Here is a 22,210-nt window from a genome sequence, read left to right on the forward strand (position 1 = left end):
GTACGGAACCTGTCCGGACGTAGTAGATGGTATGTAGCGCGGTTGCAGTTAATCTAGCCATCTTGTGGGAGCCCTGCGGAAGTCTGAGTGGCCGTCAGACCCCTATTATTATATTATATCTTGGTTGTAATGTTCTCCTTTCCTGCTTCGCTTCCTATCAGCGAAAGCTGGCCATCTAGTTCGTGCTGGAGCTGTCGCTTTCGTCGCTGCTAATGTCGGAGCCGGAGCTGCTCGTCGTATCATCGGCAATAATGTTTACGTCGGCGTCACTGTGGGTATCAATATCGTTCTCATCGGCCTCCTCCCCCAGGCTTTCTTCGGACACAAGGTCGACATCTTCCCCGCCGCTTAAACTTCCATTCAGCCCTGTTTCTTCGTCTTCGCTCGTCACCTCACCGTCTTCGAGGACATGGCGTGGTCTTTTGCGATTTGACTGCAGACGTAGACTCCCGTCGTTTCTGTCTCGTTGACTGGTTTCCCGCTGCGCCTCCTTCGGTCGAGGGTTTCTGGGGCAGGCGGCCAAGGTAGGGGGTAGCGGCACCGAACTGGGAAGAGCGTATATAGTCGGGAATTCGATGACGGTGGTTTCGCGAAGGGCCTCGGCGAGGATGGTGGTGGAGTCCACTGGATGGACGACGGTTTTATTGTGGTGGGTGGTCGTGGCGCGGGAACTTGAAGCCAGGTAAAAGTTGAATTTGGATGCTTGAGCTGGGTCAACCCCTACAACGCCGGTAAATGGCACGGTTCCTGACCGCGACTTCCAGGCGGAGTCTGGGTAAGGCTGGAAAGGGTAATGGCCCGGACGCCAGGTGCCGGTTATGGGGTCTTGGGTAACATCGACGGGGTGGCCCGGTGGGGGTTTCTGGCGGGCTTTCGATGGAGCAGGGTGAGTTGAGGAGGCTTCGGGGTTGTCTCGTGTTTGTTGGGATTCTTTGCGGAGCCTATTCGCCTGTGCCACTTGAGCCTGGACAAGGGCCGCGTATAAAGGGGTGTCGTCCATGGCCTTGCTCATAATTCGAGTTCTCTTCCAGTCGGGGCCCTTTTCTCCAATATTCTTTTCAGCTTGCTTAACGTCTTGTACGGTATCGGCGGTGTTCTCGAGCAACAGCCACTCGACCTGCCAGTGGATTCTGCCCGAGGCCCTGTGGACATTGGTCCCATTTTCCTTCTGCCTGGTCATTCCCAACGGCAGTCTGCGGACGTTTATATCAAAGGTGGCCAGCCTCTTCTTCATCTGCTTCGACAGCTCGGGCCTTCCGGCGGCGGGTCCCGATGGGCGCGGGGCTTGGGTGACGAGCACCTTTTGTTTGGAGCCATCCTTGCGGCGGCGCCACTGGACAGTCTGGACTTCGGCGGGCCGCAGTTGGTTTTCGGTCACGAGGTGACGCTCCTCGACTATTTCGCGTTCGGATCGCTGGCGGGCGCGTTCGATGGCGGAGAGGAAGTTGTAGTCGTGGTCAATGCCGGCGGGGGTCTTGAGCTTGGAACGGGGGATGTAGGCGGTGGGATCGCGAACGCCCGAGCAGGACGACCACGCTTTGTGCTTGCGGCTGCACGGCAGGGAGCATGTTCGGGTGGAGCAGGCCGGGCATTTGTACTTGGGGGGTTCGATGTGGCAGATGCCGCAGAGGGAGGTTAGGGGAGGATCAGCACTAGAAGAGGGAGGCATGTTGAAGTGTCGGGCGAAGGGGAATGATTCACGACCAAGAAGCCCGTGAGCAAGGGGGACTCGCGTAGTTCAGTAAGTTCATAAGATCCGCTTGGTCCAATCGATGTAATGGCTCATTTCTTTGTTTTGGTCATGGGTTGGAAGAGTTTCGTCCATACCAAGTACGAATATCCGAAGAGAGCTTTTTCCAGGACTGAGGACCTCTTATCGGTCAGCGAACAGCAAAATTTCCTTATCGCGCTTTACCTGATAACGATAGCAGCTGATTGGCTGAGGGACCACCGATGGTGTACCTAAGTACTTCGAACCCTCAGCCCTGCCGACGATCCATCACCATTCCTCAACATTTTGTCATGGGTTATCAAGCTACTGTACTGTCCCTAAAATCATATCGGACTAACCGCGGATTTGGTTTACTCTATCATTATTAGTATGTGCCGTCTCTAATTTTACGGTTCTCTATCCATTACGAACCATGGGTATACATGAATACATTGTCGCTTCGGTACGCTTCGCCCAGGGCAACAATATATACAACGTAGAATGACATACATGGATGGCGACGAATGCAATGGACATGAGGCTCGATTGACTCACGGTGAGACTTAATGTCAACACGGGTAGGCCTGGTTTCCGAGTAAGTACGGATGCATACATTGCAAATGTATGAAGACCTCGTTCTGTAACGACCGGAGAGGAATGGGTGGTGATTTATACCACAAGGCAATATAGGCGTTCTTGGAGTTTTCTATGTCTCAATGGCATGTGATCGCCAAGCATCACTGCACTTTTTCAATTTTTCACATTCACGACAGAGTTGCAGCAGGAGTACGACAGTACGACCGAATTCATTGCCCGTTGGAATGGAAAAGCGGTCCTACGTGGTTGCCCTCGTCTTTTGCCACGCCTTTCTCGTCCTCGGATTACAACGTACTCCTAGCCTCGGTTCCTATGTATCTTTATACACTACATTCAATTCTCGTCTCATCCGCGAGTCGACGATTGATAGAGTTGGCCTATCCTATCATACCCTAAAATAGATCGACGATTCCACCGGCATCCGTTGTCGGATGACATGCTCTCAATCAGTACACAGGTCACGGAATGTAGCCGCGTACTTTCGGGAGATAAGGTCCCTCCCTACCTCCTTAGGTGGGGATGAAGAACGTCGTGGGGGTTCACACTCGACTTTCACATGTCAAAAGAGCGAGGCCACAGAGGTGACAGGGATGATTCATTACCACGCATACCGTCGACGAACAATCAATTAATCAGCCAAGAATCCGGTTCAAACGATGACAACGACGACGCCTTATGACCTTATTGGCACAGGACAAGCCCAGAAACAAAAATCGAGGGCCAATCGAGTTGTCATGCCGGGACGTTGGCGGTAGAAACAAGACACGGCTCTGGATCCAGGCCGCAGCTAGCTTTGAACTAGTCGTACGCCTTGCACGCAATACGACGCCATGCGCCCGTCGATATGGTTCTGGCCCGGTGAGGTTTATCTCCACCATTCTTTACGTTCATCGCCGCACATGTAGGGGAACTGCGACATCTTTTTTCGAATGGACTAACTCGGCCGATGGGCCAGGTGCTCCAAGCACATGCACATGTCCGTGACTTGGTTTAATCCCATGTTCACCGCATCGGAAGCCTTTGGCGGGCAAGTCGCGGCAAGCCCAGCTTGTGTCTTATCATCTACACTCCAGTACGGTACACCGGCGAAGTAGGTAGTACAGCTCCGTCCCAGGAACAGGCCACCCGGCCTTATCTACACGGGCATTTGAACCCATGTGCCCCGCCGTGGGTGGTTGGTATATAATATTACCACGGGTCCTACGAAGTACACACATTCCATTTCCTCCCTTGATAAATTGGCAATTCCTAAGGTGGTTATAAGGAGTACCTCATCCCACTTCGTCTTACCTTTCGCCACTTTAACGTCTATTCTTTTCTCCTTCCACGCTGTTTTACTACTGACTTACCTCTCCCACCTCGCGACTCTCTTTCAAGTCCCGAGGCTTTTTACCCGACATCGCTCCTCCCCCATCAAGCCTAGTTCAGTACTGTTTGTGAGCATTAGAATCAACCCTCGGCCAGTATCGTGTACCCGTTTTATCTGACTTGCCTCCCGTGATCCAGACGTCCACGACCTTCAGACATCAAAACTCGCCAAGCATGGCTCAGGTCAATGGAGATGTTGCCGGCTCAGGCCCCAACTCAGCCTTTCTCCAGGTATGTTTCTGTTATTCTGCTTTCTTCCTTCGGTCGTTCCCTGGAAGCTCGCAGGGCCATTCCGCTAACGCTGTCCCTAGCATCTTCTGGACTACCCAGTGGTTTACGACGGCGTCACTACGATCAAGCAGAATCCGTATGCACAAAAATCACTACAGCTCGGCGACTCGGCCTACAAGACCTTCGCCCAACCATTCGTGCCCCTTTTGAACAAGCCGTTCCAGCTCGTCCGACCCTACCTCCAGAAAGCCGATTCCCTGGGAGACCAGGCCCTGTTCAAGGTGGAGGAGACGGCACCTTTTGTTAAGAAGCCCACCAACCAGCTGGTCGCGGACGCCAAGTCCCTCATTGGCCTGCCTTACCGAACTGGAATGGAGGCGAAGGACCATGTCATGAATACGTATTCGAACGAGTGCAAGAAGATTGGTGGCGACGGGATTGTGACCCAGGGCAGGGCGCTCGTTAGCACAGCCCTGGTGTCGAGCAGCCAGTTGTTGAACTGGGCTTGCAACGTCATGAGCAGCCGCGGCAAGGAAGCCAAGGAAAATGTGAAAGATAAGGCGGATAAGTAAGCGATTGGCTGTAGTTATATGGTCTATTAATACGGTTTTCTTTGGCAATGGTTCTGTCGGTATGGCGCTTTGATCAACCCATCCGTTGCGACTCTATATTCTCCTCTGCCGCTCTTGTCGCCGTGTCTCCAGCTTTTCGAGCCAATGCACCGGGGAGTATAAGACGCTAGTTCTATTGCGCACCTAGACAAAGTACATCTCCCACGTGGACTTTGTTGTGAGAATTCCAACTCGGTTCTGTCGATGGAGTAAAAGGTGGCTGTTGAATTCGAATTATGGGGCCAGGGTTTTCCTGGTTGATAACATCGGGGTTCTGGATGTCCTTCCGCTCTGTTGGCTCCATCACGCTCCGAAGCGAGCCCGGGTCGCCGTTCAGAGGGTTCGGGCCCGGATTGTGGGTCTCTCTCGGAGCAGACGACCGGGCTACTCGAGGTCGATGAGTGTACCTCCCTCGACCACCTACCTAGATATTGTACGATAACCGGGAAAGTAGCGTGGGTGGAAGGGAGCCTGGAAATTGAGTTTCGAGTTGAAGGTGCTGTTACTGTCTGTCTTGTTCATCAACCCTACTGGCTTGAAGATTCAGAACATGACATCCTAGTTATCTCGATCGTGGTTACACTGGTGTTAGAGGATCCAGTGGGCCTGCCTACAGATAAATATACGTAGCTATTTAGAACATATGTACAACGTAGGCCCTCTACAATAGGTAAACATACGTGAAATCAGCGACACTTGCCGGCCTGTCAGGTTGTTTTGATAATACCGAAGTAAACTAGGGGGCGGCGAACTAGCAGAACTAGCAGGCCTCTCGTGTCATGATCGCCTTTTGGCGCCGGTTCGGCGATGGACTAGCACAATGGCATTTTCGGGAGGCAGCTGTCATCACCTCTTGGCCAAATACACTATCATTACAGCTTGATTGGTATCGCGATATTCCTTTGGCACGAGGATGTACAAAATCAATTCGTAGGTCATATCGTCATCTCGTATGACTTATACATCGGCAGCAGCAAGGCCGGGTGTGAAAGCTGTGAAAGTCGGTTGGCAGCACCGCATCAACACGATGGAAGTCTCTATTCTGAGCTCAACGAGAGGAAGATGAGGGCACAAATGAGAAGGAGAAGAAGACCGAAACCACACTTGTGCAACAAACAGTTCAACAGTAATACCGCGCAATGAATTATTTCCTATAACGTACGTTGTACTCCTCGTATCTGCGATTCAAGACTGTGTTTATCCGCCCAGGTCCAACCTCCTCATCGCCTCTGTGTCGCAATTGTACACACTTTTCGTTCTTTCGTTTCTTTTTCTTGTTCTTTAGTTTTACTTCTTCTTTTCTTTTTCTTTTATTTTCTTTGCTTTTGGAGTCAGTATTGCATGCACAAGTATGTACGTTGTATGTATGAAATCAAACCCGAAACAGAACATGAGCGATTCAGAGCGAACCCACAGTGAAAGCGGGGAGCGCACCTGGGAGGGAAAGAAGCGTGGGTGGCGGCTGAGCTTTCTTCTTCGAGAGAAGACGCAATTTCCCGTTGGTGGTGGTTTTCTCTCTCCTCATTCGTTCATTCGTCAGTTACTCAGCTTATGGGCCTCAAATCTAAAGGACGAACCAGGGACCCCCTGTCATCGTCTGCTTCCTAGCGTGGCTCACTTGAGAGCTAGTCACGTCCAGTGGGTCCCCACCCTTCTGCCATGTGCCGTCTGCCTCACCTCAGTTCACACTGTAAAGTGTTGGACATGATGAGTGTGGAAAGTACAGATAATAACAGCAATGCACAGTGCAAACGACTCTCCATGTCACCGACTGACTTCGTAAAAAAGCAAGGCAAGTCGTAGCGTCGTATCAGACTCTCGGAAACCCCCTGAGCACCCCTGACGGCGAGCTTTCCCCTGACAGCGCGAGTACGTTGAACATGGTTTCCAACTTGCAGGTCGTTTCCCTATCCGTGTTACCGTGGAAGCTCATCCTCGTCTTGGCCAATTTCACGAATTTTGCCTAGGGGTCTGATCACCCTTCTCGTTTCGTTCGTTCCCCTCCCCCCCTGACTCGAGGGCCGCACAGTTGATCCGACCGAGTGGTTTGGAAAGGAGAGGAGGCGTTCGGTCTTTCCTTCCTTTTGGCCTGCTTCACCTCTTTGCTCCTCTCTGTCCCCACTAGCCGGCTGCACTCTTGCTCCTCGCCCACCTCTCGTTCGCCTTTCTCTCTTTTCTTTCTCGTGCATCTTCAACTAAAAAAGCCGGTATATTTCCCTCGCCTCCTTGATCTCGAGACCGACGTGACATGTCGATTCTGGCCGTGTAAGGGATTCGTGTGAATCTCCTGGTGCAGCACGATTGCCTCTCCAGAGAGACTACGTCGTCTTCCTCTTTCATCTTTCATCTTTTATCCTTTTCTCTTCTATTTTTCCCCTCGCTCGAATCTGTTCCGACGTTCAAACGGCGGACGTCGCAAGACGCTGGTCAGGTCGTTTTTCGAAAAAGTACCACGAGTCGAATCCGCTCATACGTATACGCACCACGCACCACGTCTATCACACTGCGTTCCTTCCTGAGCAACCATGGCGCCATCCCTAAACGCCCATTCATCCTTTACGCGCCCTCGCACCGGTGACCGCGAGGGCCGTCCAACTACGAGAGACCAGAATGACAGCAACCTGATGATTCCTAGCCGCACGTCGTCGCTTCACTCTCGCATCACACAGCCGATTCCCTCGACGCTCAACGCCAAACCCCAGCAGCGCACACCAAAGACACTTACCCATGCCTATATGGTCTGCGGCGTTGGGCGGGAGCCGTCGCAATGGGTCAAGGCACCGCCACCCGCCCAGGGCAAGATTGGCCACATGAAGGGAGCCGTTGGTCAGTTCTGGCTGCCCGAGATTCTCGGTAGCAGTCCCCGGCTGGAGCAGGATAACGAAATAGCCAGGTCGCTCCATGCCGCCATGAGGGTAAGTCGCTTTGTCCGGACCAAGAAAAAGCACTCGTCTATCTTGAATACATGTTTTTCGGCGACAATAATCTGTCAACGGGACTGAGCTAACAAACCTAGGCTTGCTTCCCCCACGACGTCGAAATCTGCACCGGACGAAGCCAACCCCATTGCGTGCATCATGCATTCGTGCTACAGCAAGATTCCTCCCACACACTCTACGGCATCTGCCTGCGCGTCTGGTCTCGGGCTGATGAGAAGCGCGCGGAGACCATCCGTGATCTGAGGAAGAGGACGGAACCCGACTTTTATGACAATCCCGACGAGACATACTGGATCCCCTACTGTCTGTCTTTCCTATCCCGGTACCCCCTGTACAACCTGCTCGGCGACTACCTGAGGGGCATGTGGATTCACTGGAACAAGGCTACCAACCTTTTCCATGCCGAGGAGGTCTCCCGCATTCTGAGCTTCCCCGCCCCGCGCCTTAACGATCTCGTTCGGATCGACATGAAGGACTATGCCTTGTGCTATCAATTCCCTTCTTCGCCGACGGGCTTCCAGAACTTCTCCATGTGGCCCTTGTTCTGCTGTCTCTCGATCCCCAACATTGTGGGCGTTATCGAAGCGGCCATCTCTCCGACGCGCCGTATCATCTTTGTTAGCCATTACCCTGCCATGCTTACCATGGCCGCCGAGACGGTCAGGTACTGCGTGAGGGTGTACGAGTGGAGTGGCCTTTACGTCCCGGTCGTCCATGCCCGCCATGCCAAGGAACTGGTGCAGGAGCCTGGCCCCTACATTCTCGGCATCACTGCCGAGTGCCGGTCGCTCTTCACGGCTCCCACCGATGCGTTGGTCGTGGATCTGGACCGCAACTTTGTCCTCACCTCGAGCCCTCCGACGGCACTGAACCCGGGTCAGCGCAACAAGTTCGTCACCCGTCTGACACAGGCTCTCAGCGGCGATGTCACGCCGTCCGGCGTCCCCCAACATCTCCGCTCGGCCTACGGCGGAGGCAAATTGATCCCGGCCGGTCAGATTATCGTTATGCGAGGCGAGGTTGAGTCGATCCAGGACCCGGAGTGGTGGAACCAGGACGCCGTCATGACAGTCATGGATCACGTGTGCGAGAAGATGGGCCGCAACACGGGCCTCAAGGCCGTCTTTGGTGGATCCGTCAAGAAACCTCTTATGACCAAGGTATCTATGCGGCACCTGAATGAGATTGTCCGCGAGAGGAATCAGTACTCTCGCGACGCGCTCGAGGCGTGGCAAGACTTTATCAACCTGAAGGGTCGCATGGATACCGAACTCAGCAAGGTCACCAAGCGCAACAACTACCTGGTCGAGGAGCTCGAGAGCTGGAAGCAACAGGTTCGTGTGCCGAAATACTGCTGTCGCCATGAGAATGCTTTTGCTAACCCGTCCTTAGTTCCTCAAATTCCAAGCCTTTGCTGAACAGCTCACAAAAGAAACGCAAGATCTCAAGGCGAAGATTGAGAACCATAAGAGGGAGAATAGGCGCCTGGCTGGTCTCCTAGACCAGCAGAAGGACGACAACGCCCGGCTTTCCGTGCGCCTTAACGGCACTGAGAAGCAGCGCGATGACGCCCTCGAGGCGCTTGTGCTCCAGCAGGAGATCGCCGAAGAGCTGGAGCGCGAGCGTAAGCGTAACAAGAAGGAGCTCGCGGCGTTGCAGCACACCAACGCGACCATTCTTCGCCAGCGGGACGAGGCGCGTCGCGTCGTACTCCACCTGCGCAGCTTGATCGGCGGACAAAGCCATCACATGGAACACCTCGTCCGCTCTCTCACCAAGCCGGATGAGCTCGCCTCGGAAGTCGAGACGGGCTTCGGACATGACGAAGATGACGAGCAGGACGGCACATCCAGCGAGAGTCTCTCTCCGGAAGCCCAGGCCAACCTCCGGAACGCAGCTCTTGCCAACAAGCGCATGTCATCCTCTAGTTTCGTGGATGTGGCCGATCGTCATCTCAAGGACAAGACGGACGCCATTGCTCACATCATCAGGAATATCGCCGAGCAGTGCCAGGCCGCTGTGGAGGGCCTGCAGCTCGCACAGGACGCCGAGATTGACGAGCGTGCCAGACGAATCGCGGCACACCGCCGACACAGCAACATGTCGATGACGCCGAGCGACGACGGCAATGACACGCACTCCAACGCCACCTCGGAGGTTGGCGATGATAGCCTGCTCCACCCCACCTCTGGGCGGGCATCTAGCATCCCACCCACGCCGGATCTGGTGCCCAACCGAAGCAGCACGGCCATGTCGTTCGCTTCCACGGCCACGACGCCCGAACGGTCGAGCCAGCAGTTCATGATCCGCGACGACATGCCCACCAAGATTGTCGAGGACGACGAAGACGACCTGGAGGAAGGCCGTAGCGAGTCGGAAACCATTCCCCAGGACCACGGGCTAGTCGGCAAGCATGCCGAGAGCTTGATCCATCGGCCATCTGGGGCTAGGATCAGCGCTCTGGGCGGCTCTCGCTGAGCTGCTGAGCTCGAGCTGGGTGTTTATGTTACATTTCCCATGGCCGGGAAAGTGTTTCGTTATGCTGGAGTGGATCCTCCACCATCTGTGAAGCTGATTTTCCATTGTCCTTAAGCCGCGGGGTCGTTGACCAGTCTGCTTCTCCTGTGTGATCGATTTTGGCCATCTTTTTCTTCTATTCTCTGACGACTGGTTCCCTCTGATCTTTTATTTTGTTGGGGTTTTTCTTCGACGAGTAGTCTTGAATGTTTATCTGTCTGGCGTTGATACTCCTGTCACTGGTTTTCTTTTGTCGTCGTATATAACCGCCTCGGGCATTGATAATCAGCGATATGAGGCATCGCGGCTATATACCAATTTCTTCTCCCATCGGTCTACTCGCCCGATGCTGTCGTGCTGCCCTCGTTGAACAGTCTACTCGAGGCGGGTTTGCTATGCCCAGCATCGCCTGTTATCTAACTAGATTGATTGTCCAGCTGGTCCATTCACACTTTTATAGCACTCGTAGCGAGTTCCAAATCTGGCATTTAAAGTGATCGACCTTGTTTTCTTCATACCCTCATCCCCTTCGACTATGTTGCTGTGTGCTTCGTAGCAAGAGTGTTGGTATGGCTGCTAACATGAACTGATTGGTCAGATGCCTTAATGAGTCACGTGACTAACTATCCACAACAGGACCCACGTGTCGCTGATGTAACCGTTGACTAAATGTGGGGTTTGCTGACGAAGTACCGCTTCCGTCTCAGTAAACCATCCGTTCTGGGGACATCTCCACGACTTGTCTGTGATTAGTAGCGGATTAGTGAGACGTATTCAGCAAGGACACGGCGTCACTAATAAACGGCGCTTCTACTATAGCCCGTTCTCGCAGTTTCTACCGATTTATATAAGCTAGGTCCCGTCGCTAACTGTATATAATATCTCCTCAGCAATCCACATTCCAGATGAAGGCACTCATAGTATCTGTGTCCTTTCTCGTAGGCCTTGTTTCTATTCTATTCTTTGTCGGCAAGGACCATATCCAGCACGTCGTGACATCGGCAGCCATAACGATACTCGACCAGCTCGACATCAACTATTACAACCACACCATACAACATCCATCCACCACAGCGGTCGCGCCACAGTCCCAAGACGACCACCACCTTTACGCGACGGAAATGTCAGTCTCTCGCGCGATTCGCAAGGTCTTCCTGGCCGTTGAGCAGGCCGAAGGCGCTGGCGCCCGGGTCAGGCGCTCCATCGGCACCCCGCAACTACGCAACTTGTCGCCGTTCCTCATGCTCGACCATTTCTCCATCAAGCCCGGCGCCGGGTTCCCCGACCATCCGCACCGCGGACAAGAAACCATCACGTACCTGCTGCACGGAGGGGTCGACCACGAAGATTTCGCGGGCCACGCCGGCACCATCGAGAGCGGCGACCTGCAGTTCATGACGGCCGGGCGCGGCATCGTGCATGCCGAGATGCCCAGGCAGAATGCGGACGGCAGCGCCAACGTCGGGCTGCAGCTCTGGGTCGACCTCCCGCAGCACCTCAAGGCGTGCGAACCGCGCTACCGCGACCTCAAGGCGGCGGAGATCCCGACGGTCGATGCCGACGACGGCCGCGTCCACATCAAGGTCATCTCGGGACAGAGCCACGGCGTGGATTCGGTGCGCGACCTCGCCTACACGCCCGTCTGGATCCTGGACCTGCGGATGAAGCCGGGCGCCAAGGTCACGCAGCCGCTGCCGGCGGGTTGGAATGCCTTTGCCTACGTCCTTGACGGCCAGGTTCTCCTGGGCAAGGGGGACCAGCAGCAGCCGGTGGATCAATACCACAACGCTGTCCTGGCGCAGGAGGGCGATGTCGTCGACATGGCGGTGGACGCAGGTGCCGAGGGCGACGCTCGCGTTATTCTGATTGCCGGGAGCCCGTTGGACCAGCCTATTGTTCAGTACGGACCGTTCGTCCTGACGTCGAAGGATGAGATTTACCAGGCGCTGCAGGACTATCAGACACACTCGAACGGGTTCGAACGGGCGGCGGGGTGGCGGAGTGAGATTGGAAAGTCCATGGTTCGTTAGTGGAGAGGTCAAGACGGTTGTCTTTCACCATGGCCATTAGACTAGACCAGCAGCCTGGTGTTGTGCGTTGGCTGTGCTTTTGTATAGGTACGGGGTGATTTATACGCCACATTTGGTGGGGATGGACATCGTGTTCCCTTATAGCTAGCTTGGCGTTTTGTAGTGGGAGGTTTGGATTTTATCGCATGGACCAAAAATATGTAGATAGCACTGAATTTCTTAAGCCCTTAGATTGTCCAGATGGATGCGAGGGACGTCTTCTGTTGATGTAAACATGTGAAGTGAGGTATTACCTTATATGTAAAAGTGCGTTGGTAACTCCGTACCCCTATGGTCGAAGTACCTACCTAGGTACCCAGGCATCGAAGACCCACTAATTATGGCATGCAGGTAGGTACAGATATGTACATGTACAACGCAAATGCTCTTGGTGGCCGCTTCGCGTCTGGATACTCTCCTGGATACTCTCCTCTTCACCAGCATCAATCCAAATGCTTCTTCGATTTTGCGCTTTCCCAAGGTAGTAATGCGCCCGCTACCCCGGCGAGCTTTTGTTCTGGCCAGCCACCATGGACGCAGCAGTACCCAAGCTCTCCGAGCTCCTCCGACACCCCGATGACCTCGACAAGATCGCCGGCCTGAAGCAAGAGTTCAGCCGGAAGAAGAAGGCCGTCGACGTGCAACTTCGTACTGGTCTGCGCGATCAGCTCGAGACGACACAATCCGGCATGAATGGCCTGGCCGACGGTCAAAAGACGGTGCAACTGATCAAGGAAGAGATGATGAAGATCGACCGCCTCTGCTCCGAGTCGCAGAACATGATCAAAGACTTTGCCAGCATCAACTTTGTCTCCCAAGCCCACCGAAACTTTGGCGCCGTCCAGACCATGCGCAAGAACCTCGAGACTTTTAACGAGCGCCTCTCTGTCATCGAGGGCATGCTCCGGCAGGACGAAGACGACAAGGAGAACATGCCCAACCTGCTGTCCATCCACTACGAGCTCACCCAACTGCGTAACATCCGCGACGACGCCATGGAACAGATCCGGAGGGCCGAGGACCCGAGTCTCCAGTCAACCCTGGAGGACTACTTCCAGAGGCTCGACGACATGATCGACTGGTTCGACAGCCACATTGGTCTCCTGGCGCTGAATCTCATCAACCTGGTGGTCAACGACAATAACGGCCTCGTGGTACGCTTTGCCGTCATCATAGAATCCGAGGAGAAGAGCGATCAGAGGGTTCTCGCGTTACAAGAGGCCCTGAAGGACCACAAAGAGATGGCGACCCGGTTTCAAAGCATCACCGACGGAGCCAAGACGGTCAGAGGGTACAAGGAAAAGTTTCTCAAGGCCATCCAGGTCAACGCCGAGGGGCAGTTTGCCGAGGCCAGGACCGAGTTCCTCGACGATCCCACCCAGCTGTCGCAGGCACTACAGTGGTACTTCAACGACCTTAACGCGGTCAAAATAGGCATGACGCCCCTGGTGCCCAAGAAGTGGAACATCCTCAAGACCTACGGCCGCGTCTACCACGGCCTCATGCGCGACTTCCTCGTCGGCATCATCGACGATCCCGACGCCAGCTCGGGCCACACCCTGGAGATCATCGGCTACACCGACAAGTACTACAAGAGGATGGCCAAGCTCGGCTTCCGGCAGGACGAGCTGACGCCGCATGTCATCGACTCGCGCGAGGCCGAGCTCGTCCGGGAGTTCCGCCAGCTCATCATCAAGTTCCTCGACGAGTGGATCGACCGCATCTTCACCCAGGAGAAGAAGGAGTTTGCCGAGCGCAGCGTCGAGGGCTCCAACCTGGACCAGGACGAATACGGCTACTTCCGCACCCGGAGCCTGGTCGACATGTGGCGCATGCTGCGGGAGCAGGTCGACGCCGCCGCCAACTCGAAGCGCGCCGACGTCGTCGAGGGCGTCATCGACGCCATGTTCCTCCGCCTGCGGTCGCGCCAGCAGTCGTGGCAGCAGATCCTCGACGAAGAGGCCGTCCGCTACGAGACGGGCAAGGCCCCCGACCTGGAAGGCTTCCAGGCCCTGCAGGACTGGCTCGTCGCCACCGCCAACGACCAGATCGCCTGCATCGACGACAGCGAGGACGAGAACAGGCTCGGCTACCTGTCCGACTTTCGGCAAAAGTTCGAGCTCCTCGTGTCGCCCGCCTACATGGAGCGCGCCGACGGCGAGATGTTCATGCTGCGGGACGGCTACGTCGACTTTAGCACGTGGTGCATCACGAGATTTGTGCGGCTCATCTTCTCCGTCGACTTCAAGACCGTCATGCCCGACTTTTTCACCCCGAAGTGGTACACCAGCACGGCCATGAAGCAGATGACCGTGACCTTTGAGGAGTACCTCGGCGACTACCGGCAGGTCCTCCACCATTCGCTCGTCGACATTTTTACCGAGATTTTCGCCGACGAGCTGCTCGTCCGCTACCTGACGTCCGTGCGGAACAAGGGTGCCAAGTTCAAGCGGGCGGACCCCTTCCAGGACAAGATCTTCAACGACATCAAGACCGCCTTTGACTACTTCAACAGCCTGCCCAACCCGGATATTGGAAACTCGGTCAAGGAGACGTGGAGGGCCACGGAGCACTTCCTCCAGCTGCTCACCGTGGAGAAGGATGCAGTTCCCGATGCGTTTGAGAGATTCAAGACTGCTTATTGGGACTTGCAAATTAGCTGGGTCGAGGCCGTCCTCAGGTCGCGGGACGATTTTGAAAGGGCCATGCTTAATACCGTCAAGGCGAGAGCAGCCCAGCTGGATGTGCCGCGCGCTGGAGAAACGATTATGGGCAGAGTGAAATGACCGCCTTGAAGTGAGGCCAACAAGTCTCTGGGGCAACTTTGCTCTCACAGCTCCCAATGGTCTGCTCTTAGGGAACTCCCTTGTTCCCACACCCCATCTCCGAGCCGAGTGATGTACAGTCAGGTGCCTGGCTTAGAGCTGGAGCTCGTCTGCCTTGTGCCTCTCACACGGCTACGCCTCCCATTACTCCGTCCAACGCACGGCTGATCAAGTGGAACTTCCGTATTTCCCGACACCGCAGCACAAATTCACAGGGGACATCAGGCACTCGCACCGACCCAGCTTCTACTTGGTATCACTTGCAGCTGCTCTCCATGCGAGACGCACGCAGTGACAGAGAGAGAACAAGCGGTCATGTTGGAAAAGTAACAGGATGGATTCTTTCAAACATGTAACAGGATTCAGTTACGAGTTAGCGTCCTCGGCTCCGAGACAGTTGTCCGATCCGAGAAGCTGTGCCACAGCCTCGGGTTTTCACATGTCAATAATGATAGCTCCAAAGAAATTATTAGTGCAGACCAGAGACGTCCGACCAACCCCTCCAAACTCCTCTTTTCCTTTTTCCCTGCAGATGCCATCCCTTTGAACTACGCGAGGAAGGGTATTGGCTCGGTTCCAAGCCGATCGACCACCCATCTAATCAAAGCAGGCGAAGTCCCGGTGATTGTTACTAGTAGGGACCTCTCTCGTCATGGGTAGAGTTTACCATTACCATGGCTGGAAAGCCATGTGCCAAATTCACTATCGTTAATCGGGACTGATATAGAAAACACCGAGTAATCTTCACCACCCGTCCCCTGCTAAGACCAATACAGGACACACACCCCATCTCGCGCGACGAAAAGACCAACTTGCTGGAACCAACCAGCCGCACATAATCCAACTGTCCCTGGCATCTCTCGTGCTGTCATCGAACATGGGGTATCGTTTATCCTGCGCACTACACCCTTCCGAATTCCCCCCTCGTATTTGGCGACGCCAATCAAACGAACCGCTGCGGCCGCACCATCCCGGATTCTCCCAGTACGCCAACTATGTAACGCCGACCAACTCGTGATACGTCCCAGCACAGCCCTTGTCAGCCTGGGCATAGCATTTTCGAACCGCCCCAAATGCTACCTGTACAAGACCTGGGGGGGAAAGGAAAGATAAAAATAAAAATAAAAAGTACTGATACAGCACATCCAGCATGGGTTGAAACGTCACCCGCTATTGTCTGCTCTCAATCTCGCTCAGCTGCGCCGCGAGCTGTTCGTTCCCCCGGAGGATGTCTTCCAGCCACTCGGCGGCCATGGTAAGCATGGTGCTCTTGCTGAACCCGCCACCCTTGAGGCCCGGCACCAGTTCGCAGAGCTCCTCGAAGCCTTCTTTGATGATGGTCCTCCGCTTTTGCTCGCTGCGGATGTGATTCTCCCGCTTCTGCGCCTCGGTCAGGTTTTCTCGCGGGGGCTTCGCCCCTGCGCCAGCCTTGCGTCGTCGACTGGGTGCGCCGCTCTTGGGCTTCCTCTTTTTCGGTCCCTTGGAGGACGTCGCCGCTGCCCCCTCGGCCGCATCCTCGTCCCCGCCGTCCTCCCCTTCCTCGGCATCGCCCTTGGCATTCCGGCTCTTCTGTCGTTTCCTAGGGGGACCCTCTTGAACCTCCTCTGTTCGAGTGGCTTGAGGCGCTTGTCTAACCTGGGTGTGATGAGAGGAGAAGTCGCCGTTCGGAGTTGATGGCTGGGTGTTGGCCGCGCTCTGACTCGGTTCCAGGCAGTCTATGTACCGCATCTGGTCCTTGGATATCGCATCCATGGTTTCCGTGGACGACTCGGGTATGAAGTTCTGAGAGCTGAAGCGCAAATCGGAGCCCCACTGCACTTCGACGGGCGGTTGGCTCTGTTGCGATGTCGATGCTGCCATTTGTCCTTCGACTGGAGCTGACCCATACAACAACTCAGGGAAGGTGTTTACGTGCTGTACCTGAGCAAAGCCGGTGTTCGAATAGCCGTTGCCGTGTTCTGGTGGCCTGAAGCTATCCATCGGTTGGTGCCTTGAATGGTCTATGTGCATATCTCGTGAGGGGAACAACGGCGTCGCGGGCGCTCTTGGTGATGCGCCATTCTGCAAGACAGAGGCGGCGGCAAGAACTTCGGCTGAGGGATGAGATTCGGCAGACGGCTGGGAATGAACATTCGCCGAAGCATGGGGCTGGGCAGGAGGCGGAGGAGGAGGTGGAGGAGCCATCGTTCCGGTACCCATGGACATCATATCCAGAAGGCCATGATGGTGCAACTCGGTGCCGGGGGACAGTAAGGAGGCGGCTGACGACGTCTGGGCCAAGGACGTGGAGGTGCCCATAAACTGGGGAGGCAACTGCAGCCAGGCATCGGTAAAATTCAAGCCTTCGCCGAATGAAGGAAGGTTGTAGTGATCGGACGTCAAGTCGTCGAAGAACGACGAGATCATTTTTTGGTCATTATCGGAAAGTAGGGGCGCCCCGGGGGCAGGTTCGGGTGGAGGGTCAAGGAGACAGTCTTGTGACGCATCGACGGAATCTGGCCGGGAGGTCAGTCAGGAAGTCGACGGTACAGATATGATCAGCGGCCACACCAAGGGCGGGGGGATAGGAGAGACATACAGCCAAAGGGTAGGCTGGCGTCCGAGGGCTGTGAGGAACCCATTCTGGGACGCTGAACAGCAAGCATCAGTGCGTTCGGCGCAATTCAGATGATGTTTCCTGCTGAAACCATGGACCTGGGGAGAAGGCGGAATTGTAGAAGAAGGACCGGACAGCAGGCGTGGGAGAAAGCTGAAGGAATGGTGTAAGCACGTCCGTAGTCACGGAGAAGCTCATGTATCGTCGAGTCTCGTCTTCGGAGGGTCGAGTCGTGCTATTGATGAAGGCTCGCGCAAACCACCGAGAAGTGAAAGAGAACGAGCGGGTATTGTCGGGTGGTTCAGATGGGCTGGCGCGGATGTTGGTGACAGGTGGCTCTCCAAAAGATGGGGTTGGAAGGGTGGCCACGAAAGCATCAACGTTGTGGTGACCCGGAAATGCGGCTGCAACGGAACAGACGCAGAGTCTCGAGGCCCGTAATTGTACTATCGGTGGTAAGAAGCGACCGGTATCTGGAACTACTGAAGTAGTATTACAAGCCGTCGAATCGTCGGGGTGGTGAGAATGAGAGGTACGTTGTAGTTGGTGGATGCGAGCGTTGTAGTTGGTGGATGCGAGCGAATAGAAAGCCACAGACAGGTGCAGCAGGATCGCTGGAGTGTGGCGTGAGAAGGCTCCCTCAGTTCCAGCGTTTGCCGCTTTAGGATGTTCGCGCAAAGGACCGCAGTGCAGAGCGAAGCCGTTGGTTATTACCGTGGTGGTTTGGAGTGAAGAGGCGAGAAGAATAGGAGATAACGAACGGGCTTGGAGCAAGACGAGGAAACTCGAGAAGGGCCTACATAGGACTCCGTACAGGAGAGTTGAGTACTGGACGGAAGGGAATGACGCTTCTGTTGAAAACGGCATAAGGGCCCGACCGGGAATGGTTCTGGAAAGGGCATGGTGCGGCCCCACTTGACCACTCCCACAGATTATGAGCAAGTACCATGTACTATTAGTACGGTACCGGTACTCCGTAGGTACCTGTTGTTAACGCTAGTGTGTCGAGGCGGGGCTAGGAACTCTTCTCGACAAGCGTTAAAGAACGCGGGGAGAACATTACAGGGGCTCGGGGCTTCTAGGGAACGTCCCAGCTATTGATGGGCTACGCAGCGTTGATGGAGGGTATTGGTGGGAATACCCTGGATTATTATTATCAGAATAATCACATGCTTCGAGTCTTGATCAGGTCAACTCAACCCACCCCACCTTGTCGGTCTTGTTTGTTTCTCACCGAGAGTTTTCTCGTTGGCCGGTAGCTTCTTTGCTTCTTTTGCTTCTTTCCAGGGGTCCTTCGTTTCAGCATTATTAAGCAGCATCTTATACTAGAATGGTGCCGATGGTACATAACCAGTCACTCTCAACTACTTCTTTAGAATCCATTTACTCGAGGTTTACTTGACAACCAGAATCGACGTCAACCAAGCATTGTCTTTTCTTTGTTCTTCTTTCCCCTGTCTTTCCCCTGGGCCAGAACTGAACCAGTGGGGACTTTTAACGGAATGAAACGGGTGTCCCCACGTACTGAAGCTATTGCTACTTCAGCGGCGCCGCAGAAAACTGGCTTGACGTTCTTTCTTCGTTCATGCTCCTGACACCTGATGAGAAGGGCGAGCTGCATGAAGCATGAACCGGATTAACAGTTCGTTGGGGAAGTAGGCCCGAAGCCACGGACGACGAGCGGGAGGTACCGGGTGGCGTCCATGACATGGTATCCAACTTGAAAATTTGCATAGATGGATGTACAATATACATATATAGACCTGTCAAGGTATGTGGCTGTGGTATATTGGATGGGAGCCTTCGAGGGGGTACAATCGACCACGAGGACAGTACTGGTGACAATCCACGTACTTCGTACGAATACAACGTATGTATTCGCAGCTTTCTCGGGACCCTTTCGGGTTCTATAGTGGCGTGCATATCACGTGCAACATTTCCGACATCCTGGCCCAAAGATCTTCGATCCCTGAGTCTTGGCCCCCTCCATCCTGACCTGCATTCCATGATTTCACCCTCATGCGCGCGCCAGACGCGACGGACCTCGGCCTACCTCTTATTCGGGTCTCATGAACAAAGCCATATCTATTCATACATATCTGCCAACAACGAGTAATGTCCCTAGTATTCCCACTCCGTAACTAATTGATTCGTCTCTTGTCCAGATTATTTGATTCTGGTGTCCGTTCTTTTCCATCTCTATTCAGACATAACCTTACCTTTCCACCGACCCTCTATCTTCCTCTTTGCTTTCTTATTTCTTACTTTCATGCTCTACTGTCCAAAGCTCGACCGATTCTCCAAACGCCTGGTAAGACCACTTGTTTACATTTCTGTCATGTCGAGCCACCCTCAACAACTCCCATTCCCAACTGAATCAGGAAAATATCCTGGTCTGCTTTTTACTTTTCCGTCCCTCCTTTCGTTCTTCCTATCTAACTGCCGGAGAGAAAACGGAATGAACCTTTCTGTGCAGTGACTTGGCTTGGTCTCAACACCTATTCTCAAAGGTATACCTACCAGTCCCATGTGCGCCATTCCTTATCACCAAAGGTCCCTCAGTTGACCACCTTTATTTTCATCGGGTGTTCGTCTTAGCCGTCTCTCGCCTCGTCTCCTGTCTAGTTATAAACGCTTACGGTAGCCGCTAGGGCTGATTGTTGACCAGTGCCAAGGGTCTACCCGTGTCATCGTTTCAACTCATCCACCCGGCGCATTCAGTCACTCTGGACACTCTCACATCCCATCTTCGACGGCCGGGCCGTACTTACAGTTAAAACCGTCCCGAGTCAAATCCCCACGCGATGAACCAACAAGGCCAAGTGCGAATCCGTGGCAGGAACATCCTCCATCTTCGAGCCATCCCGCCTCCGCTGAGGCCCCTCATAAGGGCCTACCTTATCGGCTACGCAACTACAGTCGGGCCCAGGCTCCTCAATGTCCTGCTTCGGCGAATCGCCGCAGTTCGAAGACGCCGCAACACCACCGCCATCGGGGATTCGTCTTTACCCCCGAAAGTCTCACATGACAACCTCCTCGCTTCCCTACGCCGCGTAATCCTTTCCGGTCTCGACTGGAGGGCCTTTCCTACTTTCTGTGCCGTCCTTGTCGGTGGCAGTACGATTCTCGAGGTGCGTGTCAGAGGCTCTTGATCTCCAGGGTGTGACAGGTGACTCGGTTTCGAATATCGGTTATCGTGATGGTTACAGGGGACGGTTAAAGCTCGAAGAATCAAGTCTGTCCATCCCACACACAAGACTCACATTTCATAGGAACCAATTCAACGGCTCGTGAGACGGTTTGCGCCCAGTCTTGGTGACGTAGCTCACACAAGGTAAGTCCTGTCTGTGCGCTTCCTCGACTCCAAGATATCTCCGTGCTTGATCTTCACTGACCTGCTTCATAGGCTCTCAAGATGGCTTTCGACATTTCTCCCCGCCTATCTTGGCATATGTCTCTTGCAGTCGAAGCGGAGTCCCGCCTTTACTGAGTCGGTCCTCGTAAAGTCGAATGCTCACCCGGGAGTCGAGCGCAAGGAGGTTAGATACGCAGGCCGTACTCTGGACTTGTCCTTGTTTGCAGTCACCCGCGCCGTCGACGTCATCGTAGGAGAGCTATGGTCTCGTCGCCGGGCTCGAAGAATAGCAGACAAGAAATGGACAAAGGTGAGCCACATCTCGCCCTCCCTATTTCTCCCACCTTTTTTTCTTTTTCTTGGTTATTCTAGTTTCCCCCTTACCCTCCTCCCAGGCATCTTTCCCTGACCCCAGTTTGCATTTCCTTGGCATTTGTTCAACCAATGAGTCGATACTGACAATACCCAGCTTGAGAGCCTCATATCTCGATTAGCGGATCCATTCGTCTTCTCTTGCTCCTCCGGCCTCATCATGTGGGCCTGGTTCTACCATCGCTCCCGCCTACCCCGATCCTACCATAAATGGATCTCGTCCGCCGCCGCCGTAGACGACCGTCTCATCCAGGCCCTCCGGCACTGCTGGAGTGGGGAGCTCCGCTACGGCGAGGACACGGGCCAAGCCGCGCTTCTGCAGCCCATGTGCGAAGACTACGGCTGGCCCCGCGCTTGGGGGGACCCATCCGTCACCGTCCCCATCCCCTGCGAGATGGTACACATGGACTGCGGCCCATCGTGCGAGTACCACGCCGTCATGCGCTTCCTTCGCTCCTGGCGCTGGAGCATGACCATGTACCTGCCGCTGAATTTGGCCCTCCAGATCCGCCGCAAGCTGCCCACGACCCGGTCGCTCGCCCCCGCCGGTCTCTCTGCCGCCCGCTCCTCCACCTTCCTGGCCACCTTTATCGCCCTGTTCTACTACGGCGTCTGCCTCACTCGCTCAAGGGTCGGCCCGCGCCTCCTCGGAACCGACGTCGCCGCCCGCCAGGCCATCGACAGCGGCTTGTGCGTCGCCTGTGGCTGCTTTTTGTGCGGGTCGAGCGTGCTCATCGAGACGGCCTCGAGGCGGAAGGACATGGCGCTGTTCGTGGCCCCGCGGGCGCTGGCTACGCTTTTTCCCCGCCGCTATGCTGAGGATAAGCAGTGGCGGGAGACCCTGGCCTTCGCTACAAGTGCGGCTGTCGTATTCACCTGCGTCCGAGAGAACCCTGCACGAGTCAGGGGAGTGTTAGGTAGGCTGTTGCGATTCGTGCTGCGGCAATGATTGCCAAGCTGAGAAGGACTTCACGGTACATATACGTACTGCCACATGGGTTAAGACCCGTGATGTAATT

At 54.8% G+C, this 22,210-nt stretch overlaps 7 protein-coding genes across 7 annotated transcripts; 5 read left to right on the forward strand and 2 right to left on the reverse strand.

The window, feature by feature from the left end:
* Positions 1-175: 175 nt before the first annotated feature.
* On the reverse strand, positions 176-1,669 carry ACRALDRAFT_1067675 (uncharacterized protein; the record flags this gene model as incomplete). The annotated part of the gene is made up of 1 exon (XM_071017473.1): positions 176-1,669. The coding sequence occupies one exon, from the start codon at positions 1,667-1,669 to the stop codon at positions 176-178; it is 1,494 nt and encodes a 497-aa protein (XP_070878548.1).
* A 2,181-nt stretch (positions 1,670-3,850) lies between these two features.
* ACRALDRAFT_1054403 (uncharacterized protein) lies at positions 3,851-4,479 on the forward strand (the record flags this gene model as incomplete). Its single annotated transcript, XM_071015818.1, has 2 exons — positions 3,851-3,907; positions 3,988-4,479. 2 exons carry the CDS (start codon positions 3,851-3,853, stop codon positions 4,477-4,479), a joined length of 549 nt encoding a protein of 182 aa, XP_070878549.1.
* Positions 4,480-6,717: 2,238 nt separating this feature from the next.
* Positions 6,718-10,458, forward strand: ACRALDRAFT_1039295 (uncharacterized protein). The gene is made up of 3 exons (XM_071015129.1): positions 6,718-7,433; positions 7,535-8,791; positions 8,850-10,458. The coding sequence occupies exons 1-3, from the start codon at positions 7,044-7,046 to the stop codon at positions 9,933-9,935; spliced, it is 2,733 nt and encodes a 910-aa protein (XP_070878550.1). The 5' UTR covers positions 6,718-7,043; the 3' UTR covers positions 9,936-10,458.
* Positions 10,459-10,837: 379 nt separating this feature from the next.
* Positions 10,838-12,255, forward strand: ACRALDRAFT_1060418 (uncharacterized protein). Its single transcript, XM_071016231.1, has one exon. The coding sequence runs from the start codon at positions 10,880-10,882 to the stop codon at positions 12,002-12,004; it is 1,125 nt and encodes a 374-aa protein (XP_070878551.1). The 5' UTR covers positions 10,838-10,879; the 3' UTR covers positions 12,005-12,255.
* Positions 12,256-12,573: 318 nt separating this feature from the next.
* On the forward strand, positions 12,574-14,829 carry ACRALDRAFT_1047082 (uncharacterized protein; the record flags this gene model as incomplete). Its single annotated transcript, XM_071015480.1, has 1 exon — positions 12,574-14,829. One exon carries the CDS (start codon positions 12,574-12,576, stop codon positions 14,827-14,829), a length of 2,256 nt encoding a protein of 751 aa, XP_070878552.1.
* A 585-nt stretch (positions 14,830-15,414) lies between these two features.
* Positions 15,415-18,236, reverse strand: ACRALDRAFT_1074206 (uncharacterized protein). Its single transcript, XM_071018211.1, has 2 exons — positions 17,447-18,236; positions 15,415-17,363 (listed from the first exon to the last, which is right to left on the reverse strand). Exons 1-2 carry the CDS (start codon positions 17,511-17,513, stop codon positions 16,039-16,041), a joined length of 1,392 nt encoding a protein of 463 aa, XP_070878553.1. The 5' UTR covers positions 17,514-18,236; the 3' UTR covers positions 15,415-16,038.
* Positions 18,237-20,268: 2,032 nt separating this feature from the next.
* On the forward strand, positions 20,269-22,140 carry ACRALDRAFT_2023716 (uncharacterized protein; the record flags this gene model as incomplete). The annotated part of the gene is made up of 4 exons (XM_071020152.1): positions 20,269-20,595; positions 20,737-20,798; positions 20,871-21,003; positions 21,289-22,140. 4 exons carry the CDS (start codon positions 20,269-20,271, stop codon positions 22,138-22,140), a joined length of 1,374 nt encoding a protein of 457 aa, XP_070878554.1.
* Positions 22,141-22,210: the final 70 nt, after the last annotated feature.

The sequence above is a fragment of the Sodiomyces alcalophilus genome, assembly GCF_042370955.1.
Source record: "Sodiomyces alcalophilus JCM 7366 unplaced genomic scaffold ACRALscaffold_1, whole genome shotgun sequence".
Taxonomy (NCBI): domain Eukaryota; kingdom Fungi; phylum Ascomycota; class Sordariomycetes; order Glomerellales; family Plectosphaerellaceae; genus Sodiomyces; species Sodiomyces alcalophilus.

Bases quoted from the DNA above. Each gene is read 5' to 3' on its own strand.
- ACRALDRAFT_1039295 (XM_071015129.1), top strand. From the start codon at position 7,044: ATGGCGCCATCCCTAAACGCCCATTCATCCTTTACGCGCCCTCGCACC. The intron at 7,434-7,534 runs GTAAGTCGCTTT...TAACAAACCTAG, and splicing joins CGCTCCATGCCGCCATGAGG to GCTTGCTTCCCCCACGACGT. The intron at 8,792-8,849 runs GTTCGTGTGCCG...ACCCGTCCTTAG, and splicing joins TCGAGAGCTGGAAGCAACAG to TTCCTCAAATTCCAAGCCTT.
- ACRALDRAFT_1060418 (XM_071016231.1), top strand. From the start codon at position 10,880: ATGAAGGCACTCATAGTATCTGTGTCCTTTCTCGTAGGCCTTGTTTCT.
- ACRALDRAFT_1074206 (XM_071018211.1), bottom strand. From the start codon at position 17,513: ATGCTTGCTGTTCAGCGTCCCAGAATGGGTTCCTCACAGCCCTCGGAC. The intron at 17,364-17,446 runs GTATGTCTCTCC...CCTCCCGGCCAG, and splicing joins CGCCAGCCTACCCTTTGGCT to ATTCCGTCGATGCGTCACAA.